The sequence below is a fragment of the Notamacropus eugenii genome, chromosome 3 (assembly GCF_028372415.1).
Source record: "Notamacropus eugenii isolate mMacEug1 chromosome 3, mMacEug1.pri_v2, whole genome shotgun sequence".
Classification (NCBI taxonomy): Eukaryota; Metazoa; Chordata; class Mammalia; order Diprotodontia; family Macropodidae; genus Notamacropus; species Notamacropus eugenii.
Genome location: NC_092874.1, coordinates 41,740,283 through 41,762,354, shown reverse-complemented (window position 1 = coordinate 41,762,354; position 22,072 = coordinate 41,740,283). Strand labels below are relative to the sequence as shown.

The window sequence follows — 22,072 nt, the reverse complement described above, 5'->3', positions numbered from 1 at the left end:
GCCAGGACCAAGGCTCCTACATGTCCCATGTCCTCAGAGGGTGGAGTCCGAGGCACACTTACCCCTCCATCAGTACTGGTCTCTCTGTTTCAAGTCCCTTCCATTCTTTTCCTCTCTATCCTCCAATCTTAAGTGAAAAATTGATCTTCCTTAACCCCAAGTTTAACCCCCCTTCTCAATAAAATCCAGTGGCTTCTATTACTTCCATGATCAAATATAAAACCCTGTTTGGTTTTTAAAGCCCTTTCCAGTCTTCTTACATTTTATTCCCCTCTATGTTCCAGTGACTCGGGCTTCCTTGGTGTTCCTCCCACTCCAGGCATTTTCACTGGCTGCACCCTAGGCCTGGAATGTTCTTCCTCCTCATCGATGCTTCCCTTCCCTGGCTTCCTTCAAGTCTCAGCTAAGATCTCCCCTTCCAGAGGAAGCATTTCCTAGTGTTCTCAAGCATTCAAACTCTACAACAGACAGTGCGACTCTGAAGGGCTGGCCACGTTGTTCGAATGCCAAATGTTCCTTTTCCTAAAAGACTATTTTACAGAGAAGTCATGCCAGGCAAGAGCTCAGTGATACAAGGACACTCTCAAGGTCTCTCTGAAGAACTTTGGAATTGATTGTGAGACATGGGAGATAATGATACAAGACTGTCCAGCATGAGGTGCCTACATCAGAGAAGGTGTACTCTATAAGCAAAACAGAATTTCAGTAGCTCAAAATAAATGTGAGATGTACATATTTAGAGACAAGTGTTTATATGGACTATTTGTGCCCAACTTGTGATAGCACCTGAGCCCATTATGGTCTGATCAGCCATAGTCAGGCACACTGTACCTTGCTCCCAACATAGTGATGTCATTTTGGTCATCTTTGAGCACAAAGGACAACAACCAATCAACCTCTAGCTTATCCTGAATTTAATCTTGTTTCTACAAAGTTGTTTTCATGTTGTCTCTCTTGTTAGGTTGTGAGCTTCTTGAAATCAGGGACTATCTTTTGCCTCCTTTTTTTTTGTAGCCCTAATACTTAGCATAGTGCCTGACACATAGTAAACCCTCAATAAATACTTATTGATTTGACTTCTTGACCATACAAGTTAAATCAGGTTCTATCAATGTGAGTTATCATTATTTTATATTTGGAAATAAATGGAGTGTAAAAACAAAAGATTTCAATTTTTAAAATCCTATTTTTCACCTGTTAGGTCTCTTGATTAATGATGTTTGAGAGTATAAGGTACTAAACCTTTCAATAGATTAGTTTATTTCCAAACTATTTTTTTCCCATCTCAAGAAATTTCTTCTCCATTAGAGTTTCATTCTGATGTCTCATCTTGGCATGCTAGTGACCCTGTGTTTTCAAAGGTGCTGCTAACCTGGAGAGACTGATCACTGGAGGGTGATGACTACTTTTCAGTCACAGTGACTTTTTTTAACAGCTTTCAATTTATTTATTTTTAGTTTTCAACATCCATTTCCCTAAGTTTTGAATTTTCTCTCCCTCCTTCCCTAAGACAGTATGCAATCTGATATGGACACATTTTCACATTAGTCATGTTGCATAGAAGAATTACAACGAATGGGAGAAACTATGAGAAATGAAAAAAAAAACAAAAGAAAATAAAACAAGAAAACAGTCTGCTTCACTCTACTTTCAGACTTCATAGTTCTTTCTCTGAATGTGGACAGCATTTTTCATCATGAGTCCTTTGGAATTGTTTTAGGTCTTTGCATTGATGAGCAGTCTATCAAAATCAGTCATTATATAGTATGGCTGTTTCTGTGAACAATGTTCTCCTGGTTCTGCTCACTTCACTCAGCATCAGTTCATATAAGTCTTTCCAGGATTTTCTAAAGTCCACCTACTCATCGTTTCTTATAGCACCATAGTATTCCATTATATTCATATACCACAACTTGTTCAGCCATTCCTCAGTTGATGGGCATTCCCTCAATTCCCAGTTCTTGGCCTCCACAAAAAGAGCTGCTATAAATATTTTTGTGCAGGTGGATCCTTTACCCGTTTTTATGATCTCTTTGGGATACAGCCCTAGAAGTGGTATTGCTGGGTCAAAGGGTATGCACATTTTTTATAGCCCTTTGGATATAAATTCGAAAATGCTCTCCAAAATGGTTGGATCAACTCACAGCTTCACCAACAATGAATTAGTGTTCCAACTTTCCCACATCTTCTCCAACATTTATCACTGTCTTGTTTTGTCATGTTAGCCAGTCTGATAGGTGTGATGTGGTACCTCAGAGTTGTTTTGATTTGCATCGCTCTAATCAATAGTAATTTAGAGCATTTTTAATATGAATATAGAGAGTTTTAATTTCCTCCTCTGAAAACTACCTGTTCATATCCTATGACCATTTAACAATTGGGGAATGAATTGTATTCTTGTACATTTGACTCAGTTCTCTCTATATTTTAGAAATGAAGTTTTATCACAAACACTAGCTGCAAAAATTCTTTCCCAGTTTTCTGCTTCCCTGCTAATCTTGGTTTCATTGGCTTTGTTTCATAGTGACTCTTAAAAGAAATGGAGAAGAGTTGTGAATAGTGGAGGAAGTACTCACCTCCATGAAATCTTCCAGATGGTTGAAGTGTTAAAGCAGAACATTTCTATGCATATACTACAATTCTTTATGACCATCATGGAAATGTAGATCTTAATTTTGCATAGGTCAATTTAATTATGTAGCCACTTTGAACCAACAGCCTTTACTAGGTTTCCCAAGTAATTTTCTCATATTAAATGGGATAGCTGTGGCTAATAGAAAATATCCCTAGACCACAGGTCAAAGGATCTGGATTCAAATCTTAGTTTTCCTGCTCACTGCCCATGTGACCTGCAGCAGAGCCCTTTACTTCTCTGGGCATCTGGTTTTGCATCTGAAAATCAAGGGAATGGGAGCAGATGATCATCAAGGTTCCTTCTAGCTCTACCTAGAAGATCCCCAATCATCTCTTTTTGTACCTTCCTAATCAATTCACCCAAGGGCTGGTGAGATCCTTGAGCATGGAGACAGTGTTTTGCTCTTCTTTCATCCACATCACTTAACACAGTGCTTAGCACAGGTGCTTAATAAATGCTTGTGGACCGACTGTCCAGTACCTCTCCCTCATTAGAATGTAAGCTCCCTGGGGGCAGGTACAGTGTTGCTTTTGCATTTGTAAGCCAGCCAGCAGCACATTGCTTGATATGTAGAAAGCTTTAATGAATGCTCTTTCATTTGTTCATTCCCTCATTCATTTAATTATTCATTTTACATACTTCTCTCCCAGAATGCAGCTCCTAGACACCAGGGACTGTGGTTGATCTTTTTTTTTTGGTGAGATCCCAGTGTTTAGCACAGTGCCTGGTATCTAGTGGGTGCTTAGTAAATGTAGACTGCAAATAAGAATTGGAGTTTTGATAGTTAATTTGGTGTGGTGAATGCCAACCTTGAGGTGCCACTTACACATTGCAGCTTATAGTATGCTGCCAATAGCTGCTACCTCCCTATTGTCTCCCATATTATTTTAGTGTCGAATTGATTTTATCCAGTTTCATGGATTGATGTGGCCAAATAATTTATTTCCTGACCAACCTGCTGCTGCTGGTCTCTGTACGTATCGAGGCTGGTCCTCAGGAAGCAGCCACAATCTGTCTATGGGTCTATACACAAAACCTCACCAGACTGGCCAGAACTCGGGATCATTCTGCTGGCACGGGTGGACTTCTCCTAAAGGTGGTCCATGGCTTTCATTCTTGGTTAGTGAATGAACCCAAAACTCTTCTTCCCCCAGTGTAGATTACTTTCTATCCTTAGGCACTGAGGAAGAATGAAGATTTTTTTTTCCTTTACTGTCAAAGGAGAGGGTTTTGTTTTTAGGGTTTTTTTTTATTAAGAAATAGAAATAAAAAATCTTGATTAGCAAATCAAGGGTTTAAGGACCTCTTGTGCAATATCTACATAGGGCCACTGGTTTGTCCAGTATTACTAGTTCCATTAGTCAAATAACAAGTTTGATGGATTTTTCCACTGAGGTAGTCAATTGAGTCAGCAGGACCAAGTTACCTCCACTACCTAGCAGTTCTCTAGCTAATACCAACTATTATGTAACTGAATCTTGTATAGGATTATGCTTTCATGTGTGTATCCCTTATCTGCCTAACCAGACCTGAGAGAAACCTGAGAGCAAGCACTGGCAGACATCATGCTTTGGGGGCTCCCCAGCAATGCCTACCCTAGCATCATGTTTTGTACCCAGTACAGATGCTCAGCAAATGATCAAAGGAATGAAGGTACGAAAGTCATACCTTAGGAACTAATATTGTATTATATCCTCTAAATTTCTCTCTTTACCTTTCAAATCCTTCTAGTCACCAAGGGAAGACTTCAGTTGTTGTTGAGTTGTTTCAGTCACATCCAATTGTTTGTGACCCTATTTGCGGTTTTCTTGGCAGAGATATTGGAGTGGTTTTCCATTTCCTTCTCTAGATCATTTTACAGATGAGGAAAATGAGGCAAGCAGGATTGACATGCCCAAGGTTACACAACTAGTAAGTGTCTGAGGCTGGATTTGAACTCAGATTTTCCTGACTCTAGGCCCAGTGCTCTATCTACTACACCACCTAGTTTCCTTTAATACATTTGTGTGTGTGTGTGTGTGTGTGTGTGTGTGTGTGTGTGTGTGTGTGTGCATATGGGCCATCTCCAATTGTCCTGATGAATATTTGGTCACTGGACCCAGATGGCTCAGGAGGAAAATGTGAGGCTGGTGACCTTGCACAGCCCTCCCTCACTCAAAACAAAGTCAAGTGCAAGTCGTGCCATCATTTCTCTGATGTCATGGTCTTCTTCGAAAATGAAGGATGAACACAGACAGACTGACAGACAGTGTACATATATATATCTGCTTATTATCTATCTATTACTGTATATGAAATGTATTTAAATATATGTAGTAGAGAGCCTGGCAGAGTAGATAGAAACCTGGGCTCAGAGCCAGAAATAATAATAATAATAATAATATAATAAAATAATAATAATAATAATATAATAATAATATAATAATATAATAGCAATAACATTTATATAGTCCTTGCTATCAAGTTACACCTCTAGTGAGAGTATGACCTTAGGCAAATCACTTACCCTCTTAGTGACCCCAAGAACTCTCTAAGACTAGAATTTGTGGAGAGGGTGCTGACCTGCTTTGGTATAAGGAGTTTTTTTTATCTGGGAACTCCCTACATTAATGAAATCACAAATCTGCTCCATTTATATTTAGACACATGCACGCACACACATGCACACATATTTAATTTCCACATATTTCATTTTAATTAAATCAGCTTTGGATTGCCATGCAACTGGGAGACCATCTAACTTCATGAGATATTACATGATGATGTTGACCAAAGGTGGTATAAAGTTATAAGTGGACTATCAAAGTATAACATCAGGGAAACATGGCAGGACTAGGTCTCCAGTATGTCACTAGGAAGAGCATAGAGTCCAAGAATCCTAGGATCATTGGATCATTTGACACTATTGACCACCCACCCATGGATGTATTACCTCCCAGGATTTCATGGCAGTGCTCTCTCCTTGATCTCCTCCCATCAGACATTCCTTTTCTGTCTCCTTCCCTGGTTCATCTTCTAACTCATTTCCCTTTTTTCATTTATGTCTAATTGTTTCCCCACCACTACTCCCCTCCCCCAGTGACCCTTCCATAACTTCTCCTCACTCTTCAAGCAGATGGCTAGCTATCTCCTTCACGGAGAAGAAAGGAGCCATGCTTTATGAGCTCCTCTCCACATCCTCAAATCCCTTTATGTTATCACCTAACTCTTCTGCTTTGCTGCCAAGTGTCATAGGTTGAGGCAACCCTTCTTGACAAGATCAATCCCTCAACAAGTGTTCTTGATCTCATTCCTCCTCCTTCTTTCAGAAGCTTGTCCCCTCTCATTATCTCCTTCTTTTTCTTCATTGTCTTCTCTCTCTTGGCTCCGTCTTTGTTGCTTACAAAAATTCTTTAGCCTCTATCATTAAAATACTTTTCCTTGACATTGCCAACCCAAATTTTTATCCCATAGCTCTTCTCCCTTTCCTTTTCCTAGAAAGAATAAGCCACACTTACTACCTTCCCTCCACCACCTCATTTACTTCCTCTTCCACTCCTTGCAGTCAATCTAGTTTCCATCACAACAGCTCTATAGAATCTGCCCTTCCAAGATCAGTGATCAATTCTTAATTGATAAGTGTGAAGATTTTTCCTAATCCACATGCTCCTTGACCCTCCTGAAGCATTTGGCATTGTTGGCCACTCTCTCCTCCTGGACAATTTCTTTTCCCTTGAATTTCAAGACAATGCTGTTTCTGGCTCCACCTCTTATTAGTCAATCATCCCCTTTTATGTCTCTCCTCCTCCCAGGAATCCCCCAAAGCTCTCTCTTGGATTGTCTTCTCTTCATGTAGAGCTATCCCTTACACATTGTGGGGGTTAAGGGTGCAGCACCCCTTTGATCTGGAAAATCCACCTAAAATTTTTTGACCCTTCTTACCAGAGAAGGCTGAATTTTCTCTTCTTTTTCTTTTGTGGAGTGTTTACAGCACCTTATTATATAATTTGCTTTGATATTATACAATACTATACATATATTTTATGCATTTCTGAGTTTTTAAACTTCTTCTGTGTCATCTGTTGATCTTTGCATGCTATCTTTGGCTTCTGCAAAACTCCCCCAAAATTACCATTCGATTTCTTATTCTGACCCACGATACATTAAAACCATGATGAGGAATGTCCCAATGTGGAAGGGATAACTGTATTCTATATTCCAGACAAACTGGCTTCATTCCTCCTTACCCGCCCCCCCCCCCCAAAAGAGTCCCCAGTGCCTAGAAAAATGGCTTAGGTCTAACAGATGTTTAATGCAAAGTTACTGAATTAAATTAAATTGATCAAGATCATTTGTCATTACCCAGCTTTGACCTGAGTATTTGGTATAGTGGAAAGAATGCTAGATTGGGGATCACATGACGAGTTCAGACATTAACTTTGCCACTGGCATCCTATGTGACCACCAACCAAGTTACTCACTTTTCTGTCCCTCAGTTTCCTTATCAATAAAATTAAAGGGGGAGGGGATTAGATGAACTCTAAGGTACCTTTGTGCTCTAAATATTATGATCCCATGAGAACTCAAGTTGCTTAACTTTTTTTTTTTTGTGCCTCAGATTCCCTATCTCTAAAAACAGGAAGAAGGAAATTTTATTTCATACGTTTTTCAAAGGCATACTAAGAATATTTAAGAAATAATTCCAATTTGGAGTTGTAGAAGACTATGTAGAAGAAAGAGCCATAAGGTAGGTGTCAGGAGACCTGGGCTCAAAATATAACTTTCCTACTTAACTAGCAGTGTGATGAACAAGTTCCTAGAACCCTCTGAGCCTTCATTTTCTCCCCTGGAAATGGGCATAATGATGTTTCTGCTCCCTACTTCTCAGGGTTGTTAGAGAGAAAGTGTTTTGAAAAGATCCTACATAAAAATGAGCTATTGTGATCATCCTCAGAGAAAACAGAGCCATTGATCATTGAAGTCAACTCCTGGTTTGTGGATTATCTAGCAGGACTCCTATGGTGTATTTTAGCCACAAGTCACTTATACTCTTACCAAACACATTACTGTTCATATCCTGTCTCCTCAGTTCAGAACCATAAGTAACATTTTTCCTCTCTGGGGTAAACTTCATGTTTTCTCTGCCTTCCTCTCTCTTTCCTACCTTATTAATAACTTGTTACCAGAGCAAACAAGACAAATGAAAACAAATTCAGTTAGTGCAGAGAGAAAGAAATCCTGAAATACAATGATATTACCTTGCTGTGTGGTAGAGGAATTTCACTGGGGGTGTCGGTTGTGGAATTTAGGGAGAGGGAAAGAAAGTAGTTCCATTGGATAATAATTTCAACTAATTATTTTTACCACCTTGATGCAAAGCTCACTCTTTTCTATGTGTTGAAGGAGTGTTGTGAATACCCTCTAAATTTCAGCACTCTGGGTCAATCAAAGTCCCAAGGGTCCTACCCTGGTTTCTGCTTTGCCCTAACTAGATTGTTAAACCCTTCCATGTTAAGGACCGGACCTCCCATCTTTTGGTGTAGCCAAGTGCCTACCATTGTGGCTTCCACATAGTTGGTATTCAATAACCTTTTGATGGCAGGGATCACCACCCATCTTACTGTCACACCTGTGAGTTCAGAGATAGGTATTGGTCTTTGGATGCTCACAAAGACACTCAAATCACATCCTAATCACCTCAAAGACCAATAAGATCATTCAACCCTGAAATCTAATCCTACCTTAGTTTTGGAGTGAATTTATTGAAAAGTCCTTGGTCAAAATGCTTTGCCCTGTACACAAAAGCAGAGGAAGGCTGGTCAAAGACACTCCCTCTCACCTGTTGGAGTGTTAATGCCAAAATATAATTGCCTTAGTATTCTAACTGCTGGAGCAAACCCTCTTTAAATCAAACCAATTCTGTGCCTGCCTGGCTGAGCCCTTCCATACCTATTAATGAAGTATCATTAGAAACAGTAAGACATCGTGCCCAGGATGGAAGGCACTCATAGGCCACCTCTTCCCATGCCAACAAAGGATTAACTTAATGATTTTCAGCAGCTGTTCATTATAATTACAGCCTAGAGGAAGCAGAAGTCTCTAATTCTAGAGCTTGATATCAAGAGGAGACACAAAAGTGGTTTGTTTCTAAATCTGGATCAACAATAACATTCAGATGTCAATAACCCCTTTCCACAGTTGACCCCTGAGGGTATCCTCACCTTTTACACCCCAGCTGTGTTTGTGTTTGCTTTTCAAACTTGGACAGATAATGGCTAAAATGTTACATTTTCAAAAATAAGAAGAAACAAATCTCAACTGTGAGGTGCATCCCTTTAAAACAATCTAGCCACGTTCTTTGTGAGCACCATCTGCAAGTCTGTTGGCTTACAATGTAGCATCACAAGTATGTGTTTTATCACTGGGAGGAACCTCCTCCTCCTCCTGCTGAGTTGTATCATTGGGTGATGCCTTTCATGTATCTTTTTATCTTTAGGCCAACAAAAAAACATTTTGGTTTGATGGATAGGAACTATGGGAGAAAGTAAGGCTGTATCTTTTTTTTTTTTTTTAAACTTGTGAGGAATTCCTCAGTGTGGTTTAGTGGATAGAGAGCTGGCCCTGAAGACCTGAAGTCCAGCCTTGTTTCTGATGTGTGCTAGCCATGTGACCCTGGGTAAATTATTTAACCTTTCATTGCTCCAAGCAAATCTGTAACATTATGCAGGTCTACACCCATGAAATTACAGTTCTGTAGCAGCCCTGCCTCCCCTACGCACCCCAATTAGGATAAATTGGTAACATTTATGGGATGATGTATTCGAGAATTCTTCAGGAGAAGACATGACTAGATTGTGATCTAGAAGACAGGTGGTGGGGTACCCGTATGATCATTCAGGCAGCTTGGTGCAGTAGGTAAAGTGCCAATTCTGAGTCAGAGGACCTGTGTTTAAATTCTGATACTGACCTCTGGATGACCTTCAGCAGGTCACAGAACCTCTTGGCCTCTGTTTTCTCATCTGTAGAACTGGACTAGATCAGATGGGGCCCACAGTGCCAAGTGTGACCAGAATCGGATTAAAATGTATTGGAACATTTTTAACAAATAAAACTACAATAAATATAAGTAATGTCACATTTTAAAACTCAATATCTTGCCAGAAGGGATCCCTACGTGTGGATTGGTGACCTCTGTTTCTATTTGTGTTCAATACTACTGGTGTAGTGAATGGTCAGCCTCCAAGTTAGGAAGATCTGGGTTCTAGTGTTACCTCTGACTCGTGCTGGCTGTGAGCAATCCTGGGCAGGCATTTAAATTCTCAGGGCTCAAGGCACTAAGTTGCAGCCAAGGTGCTGAATCGCATTTGTAGCAGTCACCTCTCCAGGGAGTTCTGTAAATGGTGAGATCAATGATCCAGACCCTATCTCTGTATAATCTCCATCTATCTGTTTTCTTATCCATCCATCCAGATAAAAAAAGCAGCAACCTAATGCATTCACCAGCTAGAATTCACTTGTGATAGTAGTGTAGCCTCACTGATAGAGGGTTAGATTCAGAGTCAGTAATGCTTGGTTATAAGTTTTGCTCCTGACACTTTCTGACCCTGGGGAAGCTGCTTAAACCTCCATAACCCTCAGTCTGTTCTGCAAAATGGCTACCGTCTTTGGCCATGTGGAGCCCTTTGAGTAGCCAAGAAGAGGAAACTAAAATGATGTTATTGATGTACCCAGAGACCCTTTGACCTCCAAAATTCCCAACTCCTGGCAGACTCCTGGATATACATATATTATATATATCTATATATATATATATCACAGGGTTGTTGTGAGTATCAAGTAAGATAGTAATAACTAGCATTTATATAGACTGATAAGGCTTGCAGAATGCTTTTACATATGGTAACTCATTTGGTAATATACGCAAAGCAATTTGGAAATAGAGACCATATTCATGTGAGTTGTTGTTTTTCTTATTGTTTTTATGTAATGATTACTTAGGGGCTATTATTTCATGGATATAAAGAAGTCTTCATGAGAAACTCCTCCTCCAGACACATATGAAAAGCTGTTCTGAAAATTACTATGTCTGAGAATTTCTGGGGCCACTCGTGCCCAGGGTCACATAGCCAGGATGCATCAGAGGCAGGGTTTGAACCCAGGTCTTCTTGATTCTAAGGCAAATTCTCTACACACTCTGCATACCATTTCTGATAATCACATAATAACAGCTGATGTTTATTATGGTGGTGACGGTGGCTGTTAGCAACCACAAGTAGACATCTCTCTTGGCACTAATGCTGGGCTATCATTTTTCTTTTTACCTAAACATCATAATTATATTTTTAAGCACCAGAGCAAGTCTGAGTTGGCTCCATGGCCCCGAATGACCAAACAGGTGGTTTCATACCTTAGTCATTTTTGGAAATGGTTCAATGAGATTCCTGAAAGCCATGAGAAAAAGACCAGTGAGCTCACAAGACATTCACCTACGGAGGGGCTCATTTGATGAGGGTGAGTGAATGGAAAGTTGCATAGTCAAGCTTTTATTTGAAGAGCAACCAGGGAAGCATCTCACACTAAAGCCTATGTTAATTAAGAAATAGTGATGATATTAACAGCGATAATCCTTTGTATCTGTGGGGAGCTATTCAACTCAAGCCAGGGGTGATGCTTCTGAGAAGAGTTTTTCCAACAATGTCTTCAGCTATTCACCATCGACTTCTGTGAAACAGGAATTTTCCAAATTAGCTGAAAATACACATACACGTTAGTTATTAAAAATAGACATGCGCAAACTCAACAGAGACACAGTGGACTTTGCTTGTTGCAAGTTCTGTGAACTTTGATACTTTCAGGATTTGTTAATCTTTTAGTGTGGATATTACCTTCCTCCCTTCAAAGATAAAGATTGCAATCCTTCTGAGTCTAAATGAGTTGTCTTCAAGAGTTTCTGTGTGGCCAAAAATCTTCACCTTCCAGTGGTCAGTCTGGTAATAAGCCATTTTGAACTGGTCCTCTCTAGGCTGGTCCCCAAACATCAGACATGGTCTATTACATCTTGGTAAATAGAACTTGCTTGAGCTTATGCCCTATGGACAGAGTCTTTGAGGACCCAAGTCCACATGCAAGCTCCAATAAAGCAAAGGAGGAAGACTATTATTTTACAGACTTAATATCTATAAATTGTTTGCTTGGCAAAATCGGTTTTGATCATAGGACACTGGCAAGATAATCTGTATTTTTATGACTATCATTTCTAAACCACAATTGCTGAATTCAACAGCAATCAGTCATCCCCAAAGAGCCATGGGTTGGAAGTCTATCTGGAGGAGGAAAGGAGAAAGAGGGTGGTGGTCCTCTGGGCACACTTTTTCTTCTGAGGCAGATAATGTGGCACACTTGTGAGAAAACAAGAGGATACAAAGAGGAACTAAAAAAACAACAACTATCATTTAAATTATCCTTTAAGGACCTTATTTGACCCTCATGACAATCCTAGGAGGCAGATGCTATTATCCTCCCCATTTTACAGATGAGAAAATTGAGGCTGAGTGGGGCTAAGTGACTTGCTCACATCACACAAACTGCTCTCCAAGTCCAGCACTCTTAACGACTTGAAACTTAGCTCTTCTCAGCAGAATAGGGATGGACTATGGGTATCAAATGAGGCATACACGGTCAGATGTGGTCAATATGTCATTTTGAGGGACTACACTTCATTTCTTTGTTAAAAGGGAGGTATTATTGGGCAGTGATAGGAATATAAAAAAAAATGAGTGAATTTTTTTTTAACAAAGGGTCTCCTCCCCCTCCCCTAGATTCTCAGCTTCCTGATGTATAAAGTGAGCGAATTGGCCCCTGGGGTCCCTTCCAGTTCTAGAGCTATGCTTCTATGAAAAACAGGAGGCCTTTGATGATTTCTGTGGGTTTCTGTACAGAACTGGCTGGAAAGCAGAGTCCTCAGTCCCGCCACTATTATTTCCCCACTGGAATAAACAAATACCTGCTTCCTTCTCTATCCAGAAGGCAGTGATAGGACACGATGTCTTTCTCCAGTTGCAACTTGCCAGACAACAGATGCTCCCGGTCTCTTTGCTGTTGCTCGGTTTCTCTTTGGATTTCCCCAAGCTCCGCTTCGAGCTTGGCAATAACAGAGCCCAGGTTCTGGAGCTCAATGTCATGCCAATGCTTGGCATCATACAACGAGTTCTCCAGACCTCTTTTCTAGAAGAAAAGAACATTTGAAAACAATGGGAGAAACAGCCTCCTGGAGCGAGGGAGAGAGAACAACCCATCCCGCTAAGTCCTTCATGGTGAGCTGGTGATCAGGGATGCTGAGCAGACCAACTCTCTGTCCTGCTTCTGGTAGTCATGTGGCTTATTCTCCATGCACCAATATAATAATATAATAACTGAGATTGTTATAGTACTTAAAAGTTTTGCAAAGCACTTTGCACACATTGTCTCACTGGACCATTAAAGCAACTGACCCTGTGAGGCAGGTATGGCAGCTATCTTTATAATTATCCCTTCCATGTTGGGATTTTCGCCCCCTAACCCCAACTATATGGAAAGGATAACTATCTCCCTTTCTTGTAGACAAGAAAATTAAGGCTCTGATTCAGTTATAGTCACACAGCTAATAAATATTAGAGGTGGCATTTTAACTCAGGTCTTCCTGACTCCAATTCTAATACTGTAACTATACCATGCTTCCTCTCTCAAAATTGTACACTAGATTTAATACCAGGGGCTCTTTATGGGCTATTGCTTACTCTCACTCTAAGGATGGATTGTGAACTGGTGATTGTCACTCTACTTAGGATAGTTCCAGTCACATTTAACTTCACTCCCCAATCATCTCATCTGGCTCAGACCATCCCTCAGTTTGTTCATCTGTAAGATGGGGATAATAATATTTTTACCACCTACTGTACAAAGTTTTAAGGAAAGTGCTTTGTAAGCCATACAGTACTATTTCCACATGAGTTGGTTGTATTTCTACTCTTGTTGTTGTCTCTGATCCAGGAAATCCAACTTGCTTGTGTGGATCAGAGAAAGATTGAGAAACACCATATTCATGTACTTCTATGCTGATTTTGAGGAAACTAAGATTTTTAAATTAGTTTTCTCCCCATTCGTTCAACACATATTCATTGAGGACCTACTATATGTGATCTTCAACCCACTTTTTGCTCATGCTCTCCACTGTCCTCTGGGTGGACTCACATTTTTCATTCTTCTCCAACCATGATGATGTATGACCCACAGCCTTGGAGCATCTTTCTTGAAGACAGTTGGTAGCATAAAGGCTAACTTTTGTTTGGGAGGAGGTTGGGTCCTTGAACATCCTCCCAAGGGCAATTCAACTTGCCCTTTTCCTCCTATCCAACTCTGGGCCCAGCTCATCACCCATCTGTTATGTTTGTCTAAGACATACATACTGGTGGATGAGCCCAGCAGGCTGCATATCCAACTACATTTCTGAGTCTTGAAAAGAAGTAGTGTAAAAAGATGTCATTAAAAGAACGTATGACCAGTAACACTGGAGAGAGAAGACTCTTCAGAGCCAGGATGACCTGAGTAAAATCTTGTCTCTGGCATATTCTGTCTGTGTGACCCTGGGCAATTTATGAAATTTCTGAATGCTTTAGGCTACTCTTTAAAACTTTTCCTTACAGAAGAGTTGTCTATTTGCATCAGTGAAGGGGTGAGTTCCTTACTAGGAGTTCCCTACACTAAAGAAATCACAGGTGGATTACCAATGGAAGAGCAAAAAGCTGTACAGACTGCCTGATGAAAAGGTACTTCCGTAATATTAAAAATGAACGAATGAAGAAACATTTATGAACTGCTTCCTATATGCAATGCTAAGCACTGAAGAAACAAATATAAACTAACAAGACAGTCCTTACCCTCAAAGAGCTTAAGTTCTAATAGGGGAAGAAAAAAAATATATATAAAGAAATGGTGACTCGGAAGGAGTGTTAGACATAGGGAGGGGCAATGGCTGGGGTCATAACTTGAATGTTTGCTGCTTATTTGAGGCAATGGAAAAATGACATAAGAGAGGAGTCCTAGCTCTTTGGATGGATCTTCATGGGAGATTTATGAGAGACCATTCATTGCCTGCGGCTTGTTATGCGTTTCACGAGGCTTTTCCTGATTCTCCCTGGTGAGCACCTTTTCCCCCCACCAAAAAATAACTTAGCATTTACTTTGTACGTATTTTGTACTGACTTATCTGTGGATATTTTGCATCCTCCCAGTAAAATGCAGTCTCCTTGAGTGCAGGAACCATTTTTTGTTTTGTCTTTGTGTTCCAGTGCATAGTAATAATCATAAAAGTAGCCAATCTAGCGCTTTAAGGATATGCAGAACTGTTTATATATATATTGTCTCATTTGATCCCCACCGTAAACCTGGGAGGTAGGTGGTATTGCCATCCTCATTTTACACATGAGGAAACAGGCACACAGAGGGTAAGGGACTTGCCCAGGGTCACACAACTAGTAAGTGTCTAAGGCAGAATTTTAATCGAGGTCTTCACGACTCCAAGTGCAGCACTCCCTCCACTAGGCCACCTTGTTGCCTGGTATGTAGTAGGTATTTAATAAATGTTTAGTTAATCAACAAGCATTTATTAAACATCTGCTATATGCCAGATACTGTGCTAAGTGCTAAGGATTCAAAGAAAGGCAACCCTCCCCAAACAAAACAAAACAAAACAACAAAACAGTTCCTCCTCTCAAGGAACTCACAGTTGAATGAATTATTAAATTGAATTGAAATGTTTAGTACTGGCTACCTAGGAGCAGCTGTAAGTACTACTATTCAGCAGAGGCAGGCATATCATCTTAACTTCAGCTTTTCCAGATGCCACTGAATGTAGACTGGGAGCAGATCCTGGGTAATTTTGCAGAGGCAAAACGAGGCCAACAGGACAGGACTCTGGATCAGGCTTTTTAATAGAATTCTACCCATGACAGGAGCTAGAAACCAATCCTTGCAATGTGGGTGGTAGAATTAGGCCACCCTGAACTTTAGAAACATGTTCTGATCTCCCTGGGTTCTCCACTCAACTTTTTGCTTTTTAAAACATTGTTAAGCTGTGGGTGGTCATTCACATTGGATGTGTATACGTGTGTGTGGGTGTTCAGGAAGAGACTTAGTATGAATGTGATCCATCAGTCTAAAGGTCTTTCTATTTCCTCAGTTTACCTCCATCACAAGCCCTGGAATGTCTGCATTTAGTTTGGACCTACATAGGGAGAAATCATGAGAACCACCACCTGAGGGGTCTAGCCTCACTTAGTGGAAAAAGCTAGAAAGACCAGGCCTCTGGTGTTGGCACTGCTTTCCATTCCCTGTGTGACTTTAAACAAGTCACTTCATGTTTCTGGGCCAATGAGACCACTGGGTTAGGTGATCCTTTCTGGTACTGAGTCCATGATGGTATGCCTTTCCAACCTTTCTCCCTCTGACACCAGAACCAACATGCTCATTCTCTCCTCAAAATTGGAATCCAGTTCTACCATGGCATAATTCCTACCTGAGAGGTTAATAGGAGGAGTTCTGCCATGGCTAAAGCAACATAGGATTATAAAATTTTAGAATTTTAGGAGACCTTGGAGATCAACTAATGTAACCCTTTCAATTTATAGATGATGATAGAGACCAAGGAAAGATCTAAGGAAATGTTTACAGCCACATAGTATGTGTTTCCAGAGACCAAGGTATTGAGAGGACCATAGGCTCATATTAAGGAGACCTTAGAGGCGTTCTACATCCAAACCCTTTATTTTGCTGAATCTCACAGAGTTACAATGACTTGTCCAAAGCTACCATCTTTGTAACTTCCTTACTTCTGGCTGAAAGAATAATATATTGGATAGAATACTGAAATTGTGTTCAAGTCCTGACTCAGACGCATTAGTTTTGTAACACAGAGTGACTTGTTCTCTATGAGCCTCAGTTTCCATATTTGTAAAATGATGGAGTTGGATCAGAGAGCCCTTTCCAGCCTTAAATCTATGAACCCATGGACTCAAACACCGATTTCACCCCTAGAACCCAAAATATGGGTGATAAAAAGGAACTTGCTGAACTGTTAAACCTTCTCCTTCTCTCCCTGCCTCCTTCTTTCTCTCTCTTAAAAGGTTTCTGTGGTTTCTGGCCTTGTGTTACATTCCTGATCTCAGTTGACTGAACATGCAGCTTAGGAGGCCTCCAACATCATTATTAGGACAAGGCTGCCAATATAAACATGACTGTGTTAGCATAGAAGGCCTAGAGGGTTCTGCGTTACGTAGGCAATCTTGTCGGCTGTTTAAAAAGAGCCCTCGTGGAGTTTCAGTGTATCCACATCCATAGTAGTGATGTGAAGATTACATATGATGGCTCCAAAGGTGTGGGACTACTTGGTTCCTATCCAGTCTCTGCCCACCCCCTACCCCCTTTTGGGAGGCAATTAGGGTTAAGTGACTTTCCCAGAGCCACACAACTAGCATTTGAACTCAGGTCCTCCTGACTTCAGGGCTAGTGCTCTATCCACTGTGCCACTCAGCTGTCCCAGGATTCCTGAGCTAGGAGTCTAAGAAGGGCCCTAATCATTGACAATGAAGCCCTTGGACCAAGGCTGTCAGAGCAAGAAAGGAGAAAAACTGTGGCAAAGAGAGTGTATTAGACTGGCAGTCAGATCTGGGTTCAAGTCCTGCCTCAGACAATTGCTAACTATGATGAGGAGCACATTCCTTAACATTTCTGGACTCCTCCTTTGTAAAATACACACGATAATGATATTTCTCCTCCCTCACAGTGTAGTGATTACTTTGCAAAGATTAAAATGCTCTAGAAATGGGAAGAATTTGTAGAAAGCCTCTGTCCCCCAAGATTTTTTCCTTCTTTTTAAGATCCTAATCCTTAAGAGTCTGTTGCTCTAATGCATTATCCCTAAGCTTTCAGTGTATTGGGAGGTTTCTTTTTCCATCAGCTGAGCTGCTGACACTGTATTTACAGCTGTTTTCTATTAGACGGGAAGGAGAATCAGGGTCTGGTGATGTGAGGGTAACTGTAGCTACCTACTTTCCTAGAGCTACCATAGTCAATCAACAAGCATCCTATTAACAATTGAACATGTGCCAGGCACTGTGTCAAGGGTGGAAAATGCAAATACAAAAGTGAGATTGTCTGGCCCTCAAGAAAGCTTCCTTTTGAATAGCCAGGGAAGGCAGCTTCAGTCCAGGCAGTCCCAGGGATGGCAATAATTGTCTGTCACCTCTTTTCTGGTGGCATTAATGTTGATTTGATTACTCCTCCCTGAGCAAGGGAGGGGAGAAGGGGAACAGGACATAGGCTGCAGCAGGATTGATGGCAAGATGCCCACATTGGCTAGGCCTTGGTGTCCTCATGGATGCTAGAATGGGATGAAGTATGGACCAAGACCAGCTTCATCTGAAGGGTGAAGGGGAGCCAGTCAGTTTACTGCCCTGACAAAATTCTCAAGACTACCTTAGAGTTAAACATCTCATTCCCCATTCAGGAGAGCTGTCTTAGGTCTCACTGGCAACTGAGAAAACTGCCTAGATTAGTACTTAGCACCTAGAACAATGCCTGGAACATATTAACCCCTAACTCGGGGGTGAGGAACCTACTGCCTCCAGGACATGTATGGCTTTCTAAGATCTTGGATGTGGCCTTTTGACTGAGTCCAAGTTTTACAGAACAAATCCTTTTATTAAGGAAATTTGTTCTGTGAAATTTGAATTCAAAGGGCTGCACTTGAGGACCTAGAGGGCCACATGTGGCCTTGGGGCCACAGGTTCTTCATCCCTGCCCTAAACCTTCTTTAAATGAATGAATACATGTCTGAATGAATATTCTAGGTGGCATGGTAGGATATACCAACAGGTCTTTTGGAACTCTAACGGCACAGGAAAAGCTGTTTCCTGTTTTCATTTTATTGGAAGTCAGGAGACACAGATAATCCCAAAAGATTTGGTTTGCTCTCTCAAGGATTACTTCTACTTCTGGCTTAACTTTCTCATTGGGACAAGATAAATCTCCCCCTTTTTTCTTGTCTCTTTAAGATTCTTGATCACTTGTTCTCCCCTCATGTACCAACCCTACTCCTTTGTTCTTGCTTGACCTCCACTGGAATATCCTACTCAAATTCCAGTGTCACCCTATTATGTCCAAGAACAAATGTCAACTCCTTGGTTTGGCACTTACAGCCCTTTACAACCTGACTCCTTCCCACCTTGGCAATTTCCTTATACTTTACTCTTCCCCATACGCCCTATGATTCAGCTGTGCTGACTCTTTCGATGTCATCCATCTCCCATGTCCCAACTCTTCTTCTTTTCTCTGGTTGTCCCCATTGCCTGGAATGCTCTCCCTTCCTCACCTCCACCCCCTAGAATCCTTCAAGACTCAGCTGAAATTCAACCTCCTCCGGGAGACCTTTCCTGCTACTCTTTTCCCTTGGAGATGATTTCCCCTTTACACTGTATCTATCTTGTACGTACATAGTTGTTTGAGTGATGCCTTCCCCATTGAAACTTGAGTTTCTTGTGATGAGGAAGAATGTTTTTGTTTCTCTTGGACTCTTTAGCAGTTAGCAGACTTCCTGGCATATAGTAAATGCTTAATAAATACTTGTTGACTGAATGATTTACCACATGGGTATCAGATGGTGGTATCACATTTTAGGAAATACCTAGACCAGCGCTTCTTAAGCTGTGGGTCATGAGTGAAAAAGTTTTTAGAAAGTCCTGACCTAGACAAGCCGGAGTGTTTTCAGAAAGGGGTGACCAGGATGGTGAGAAGGCTGTGGACTGTGCCATCAGAAGATTAGTCTAAGGAAGTGGGGATGTATAGCCTGAAGAAGGGAAGACTGTGGGAGCACACAATGACTGGAATCAAGGATTTGAAGGGCTGTCATGCCATATTCTGCTTGACCCAACAAAGCAAAACGAGGACCATATCAGGATCAAATATTTAGTAAAGACTTGCTATGCGTCTGGCACCATATTGAATGCTGACCAGTAGGTAAAAGTTTCAGAGAAGCAAATTTGTACTTGAGGTAAGGATAGACTTTCTAATGATGAGAATTGGTTGGTCATTCTTGATGAAGACCCAGATGACATCATTGTCTCAGTACAGTCTTTCTGACTGTGGCTGATCAGACCAACATGAGCTTGGAAGGCTCTACCACAGATGAGTCCCAATATATAGTGACAACTATCCCAAAGGGAAGTAGTGAATTACCCTTTCTTTGAGGTCTTGAAGCAAAGGCTAGAAAACAGCTTGGTGGGATTTGGTAGGAGCAATCCTATTTAGACACGAATTAGACTAGATGAACTTGGGGCTTCTTTCCACTGTGCCATGTTGTATGAGACAGGTGAATGGCATCTATTGAGATGGACAATAACTGGAAAGGGCTGAGGCTTCATAGGGTGCTGTCTACAGTGAATTCAGTATTTCCAGCAAATATGGATGGTCAGAAGAGACTCACTGATGTTCAGTAGAGGTGGCATTAGAATCAAATCATGTGAGTGTGGATCATGAAGGAAGAGAAGGTGTGAGATTGGTACCAGTACCAATTCTTTAAATGTGAGCACAATGCTAGGAGTGGTATGACTTTGAGAGCTAGACCTCCCAAACTGTAATGATCTAAGGCCCATTTCAGTGGGACAAAAAGTCCCTTGGACCACCTACTCCAATCACTGGAGCCCCTTTATCTGGTAAATATGAATAATAATATCTTAATCATCTTATATCACATATTAATATATTAATAAAATTTAATGTTAATTATGTTAATGAGAGTTAAAGATCTTCCCCACCCTTTAATGGGTCTTCCCCTTAAGGGAAGTTTGATTAGGGAAATTTGTTTTGCAGGAAGACCCACCTTTTGTCAGTTTCTAATGAGGCACTGGTTCTCAAGGGTTGTGATACCCTCTGGCTCTGAAAAGTGTATAAATACTCTGAGGTGAGGTTTTGCTTTGGAAGTGTTTGTTTGGCCAGATGAGACTCTGGGCAGCCAATAAGAAGCCCCAGACTTTGAAAACTCAGGTGTTGATGCTTCTCTCTCTGGTAACTATGTATGTATGTAAGGGTCAGACAGTTGGATCTGTCTGTTGATCTGTGATGTATGTATTGTTCATGGTCAGACAGTTGGAAGCCCTATCTGTTGGTCTTTATTTCTCTGTTTGTATTTTCTCTGAAGTTCAGGGTACCAAATTTTTCCCCTGAACTAAGTGAGTGATATATGTGCTTGATTAAAGTAGATTGCTGACTCCTCAAAAGTTGTTTTCTAACTTTTAGAAAAGCAGATCAAACAACCTGTGATAGCAGGCCCTCCTGTGTATGCTAGGGTCCTTGTTGTTACATAAATACATAGTAATGATATATAATCAATCCACATAGGACCGATGGGAAGAAAACACTCTGCAATCCTACATTGCTATTACTACTACTGTTGTCATTTGCCACTAGTAAAACCAAAGAAACCAAAGATAAACATCTTACCAGAATTGAAGGTCAGAGTGGTGCCACTTTTGATGAAACGCCAAGCTAGAGAAGTCTCTTTTTTTTCTACTTAATATTATGATAGAAGAGACACTAAATGCACATAGTGGAGAGAGTGCTGAGTTTAGTTCTGGGAGTTGTGGGTTCAGATTCTAAGTTGGATTGTTGTTCAGTTGTTTTGGTTATGCCTGCCACTTCATGACCCTACCCCTGGTCTACAAAGACCCTGAAGTCCCAGGGCCTGAATTAAAATCTCAGGTCTTCCACTTACTATCTGTTTGATCTTAGACAAGTCAGTCTCTTAACCTTACTGTGCCTCAGTTTCTGCATCTGTAAAATGAAGGGCTCAGATCCAGTGTCCTATAACATCCTCTTTAGTTCTAAGTCTATGATCCTGTGATTAGCAGATGCCATCCATCAGACCCACCCGTAGATCAATATTCATGGAAGTCAGATAACATTTGGGGGAATTACCATTCTTTGGAGAGGTGCTAGTTAATCAGACTACTTAGTTCCTCAGGACCCTCTGACTATCCTGAAAGCTTATTTTGTCCTTGCACTGAAATGGAAATTCCCTGGAAAAAAGTACCTCTCAGGAAACCAGGAGACAGCAAAAAAAGAGATGGAGACTGGGCAGAAACATTTCCTGTCCAGGAGCTGCTTACCAAAGTTCTCAAGGACTCGGTCTCCGCTTGAAGGCGCTGAACATCACAAGCAGTATCATGAAACTCTGCTCTAAGGAGCTCCACCAGTTCTTCCTCTTGGGACCGAGCTGCCTGGGCCACTTGGGAATGTTGCTGCAGACAAAGGGAGGCCAAGAGCCCATGTTTGAATGGAGAATTGAAAGCCATCTTCCCCATTCTTCCTCTCAGACCAGCATCACCTCACCAGTAGGAGAAAATGAAGTTTTTGAATGGATTTTTCGAT

At 41.0% G+C, this 22,072-nt stretch overlaps 1 protein-coding gene across 1 annotated transcript in view; it reads right to left on the bottom strand.

The window, feature by feature from the left end:
- The window catches only part of BFSP2 (beaded filament structural protein 2), a 107,031-nt gene that overhangs the window by 40,798 nt on the left and 44,161 nt on the right, over positions 1 to 22,072 (bottom strand). The window contains exons 5-7 of the mRNA XM_072650513.1: positions 21,811 to 21,942; positions 12,618 to 12,838; positions 11,022 to 11,055 (exon numbers count right to left, since the gene is read on the bottom strand). Coding sequence (XP_072506614.1) covers positions 11,022 to 11,055; positions 12,618 to 12,838; positions 21,811 to 21,942 — 387 coding nt within the window. The remainder of the gene's footprint in view (positions 1 to 11,021; positions 11,056 to 12,617; positions 12,839 to 21,810; positions 21,943 to 22,072) is intronic.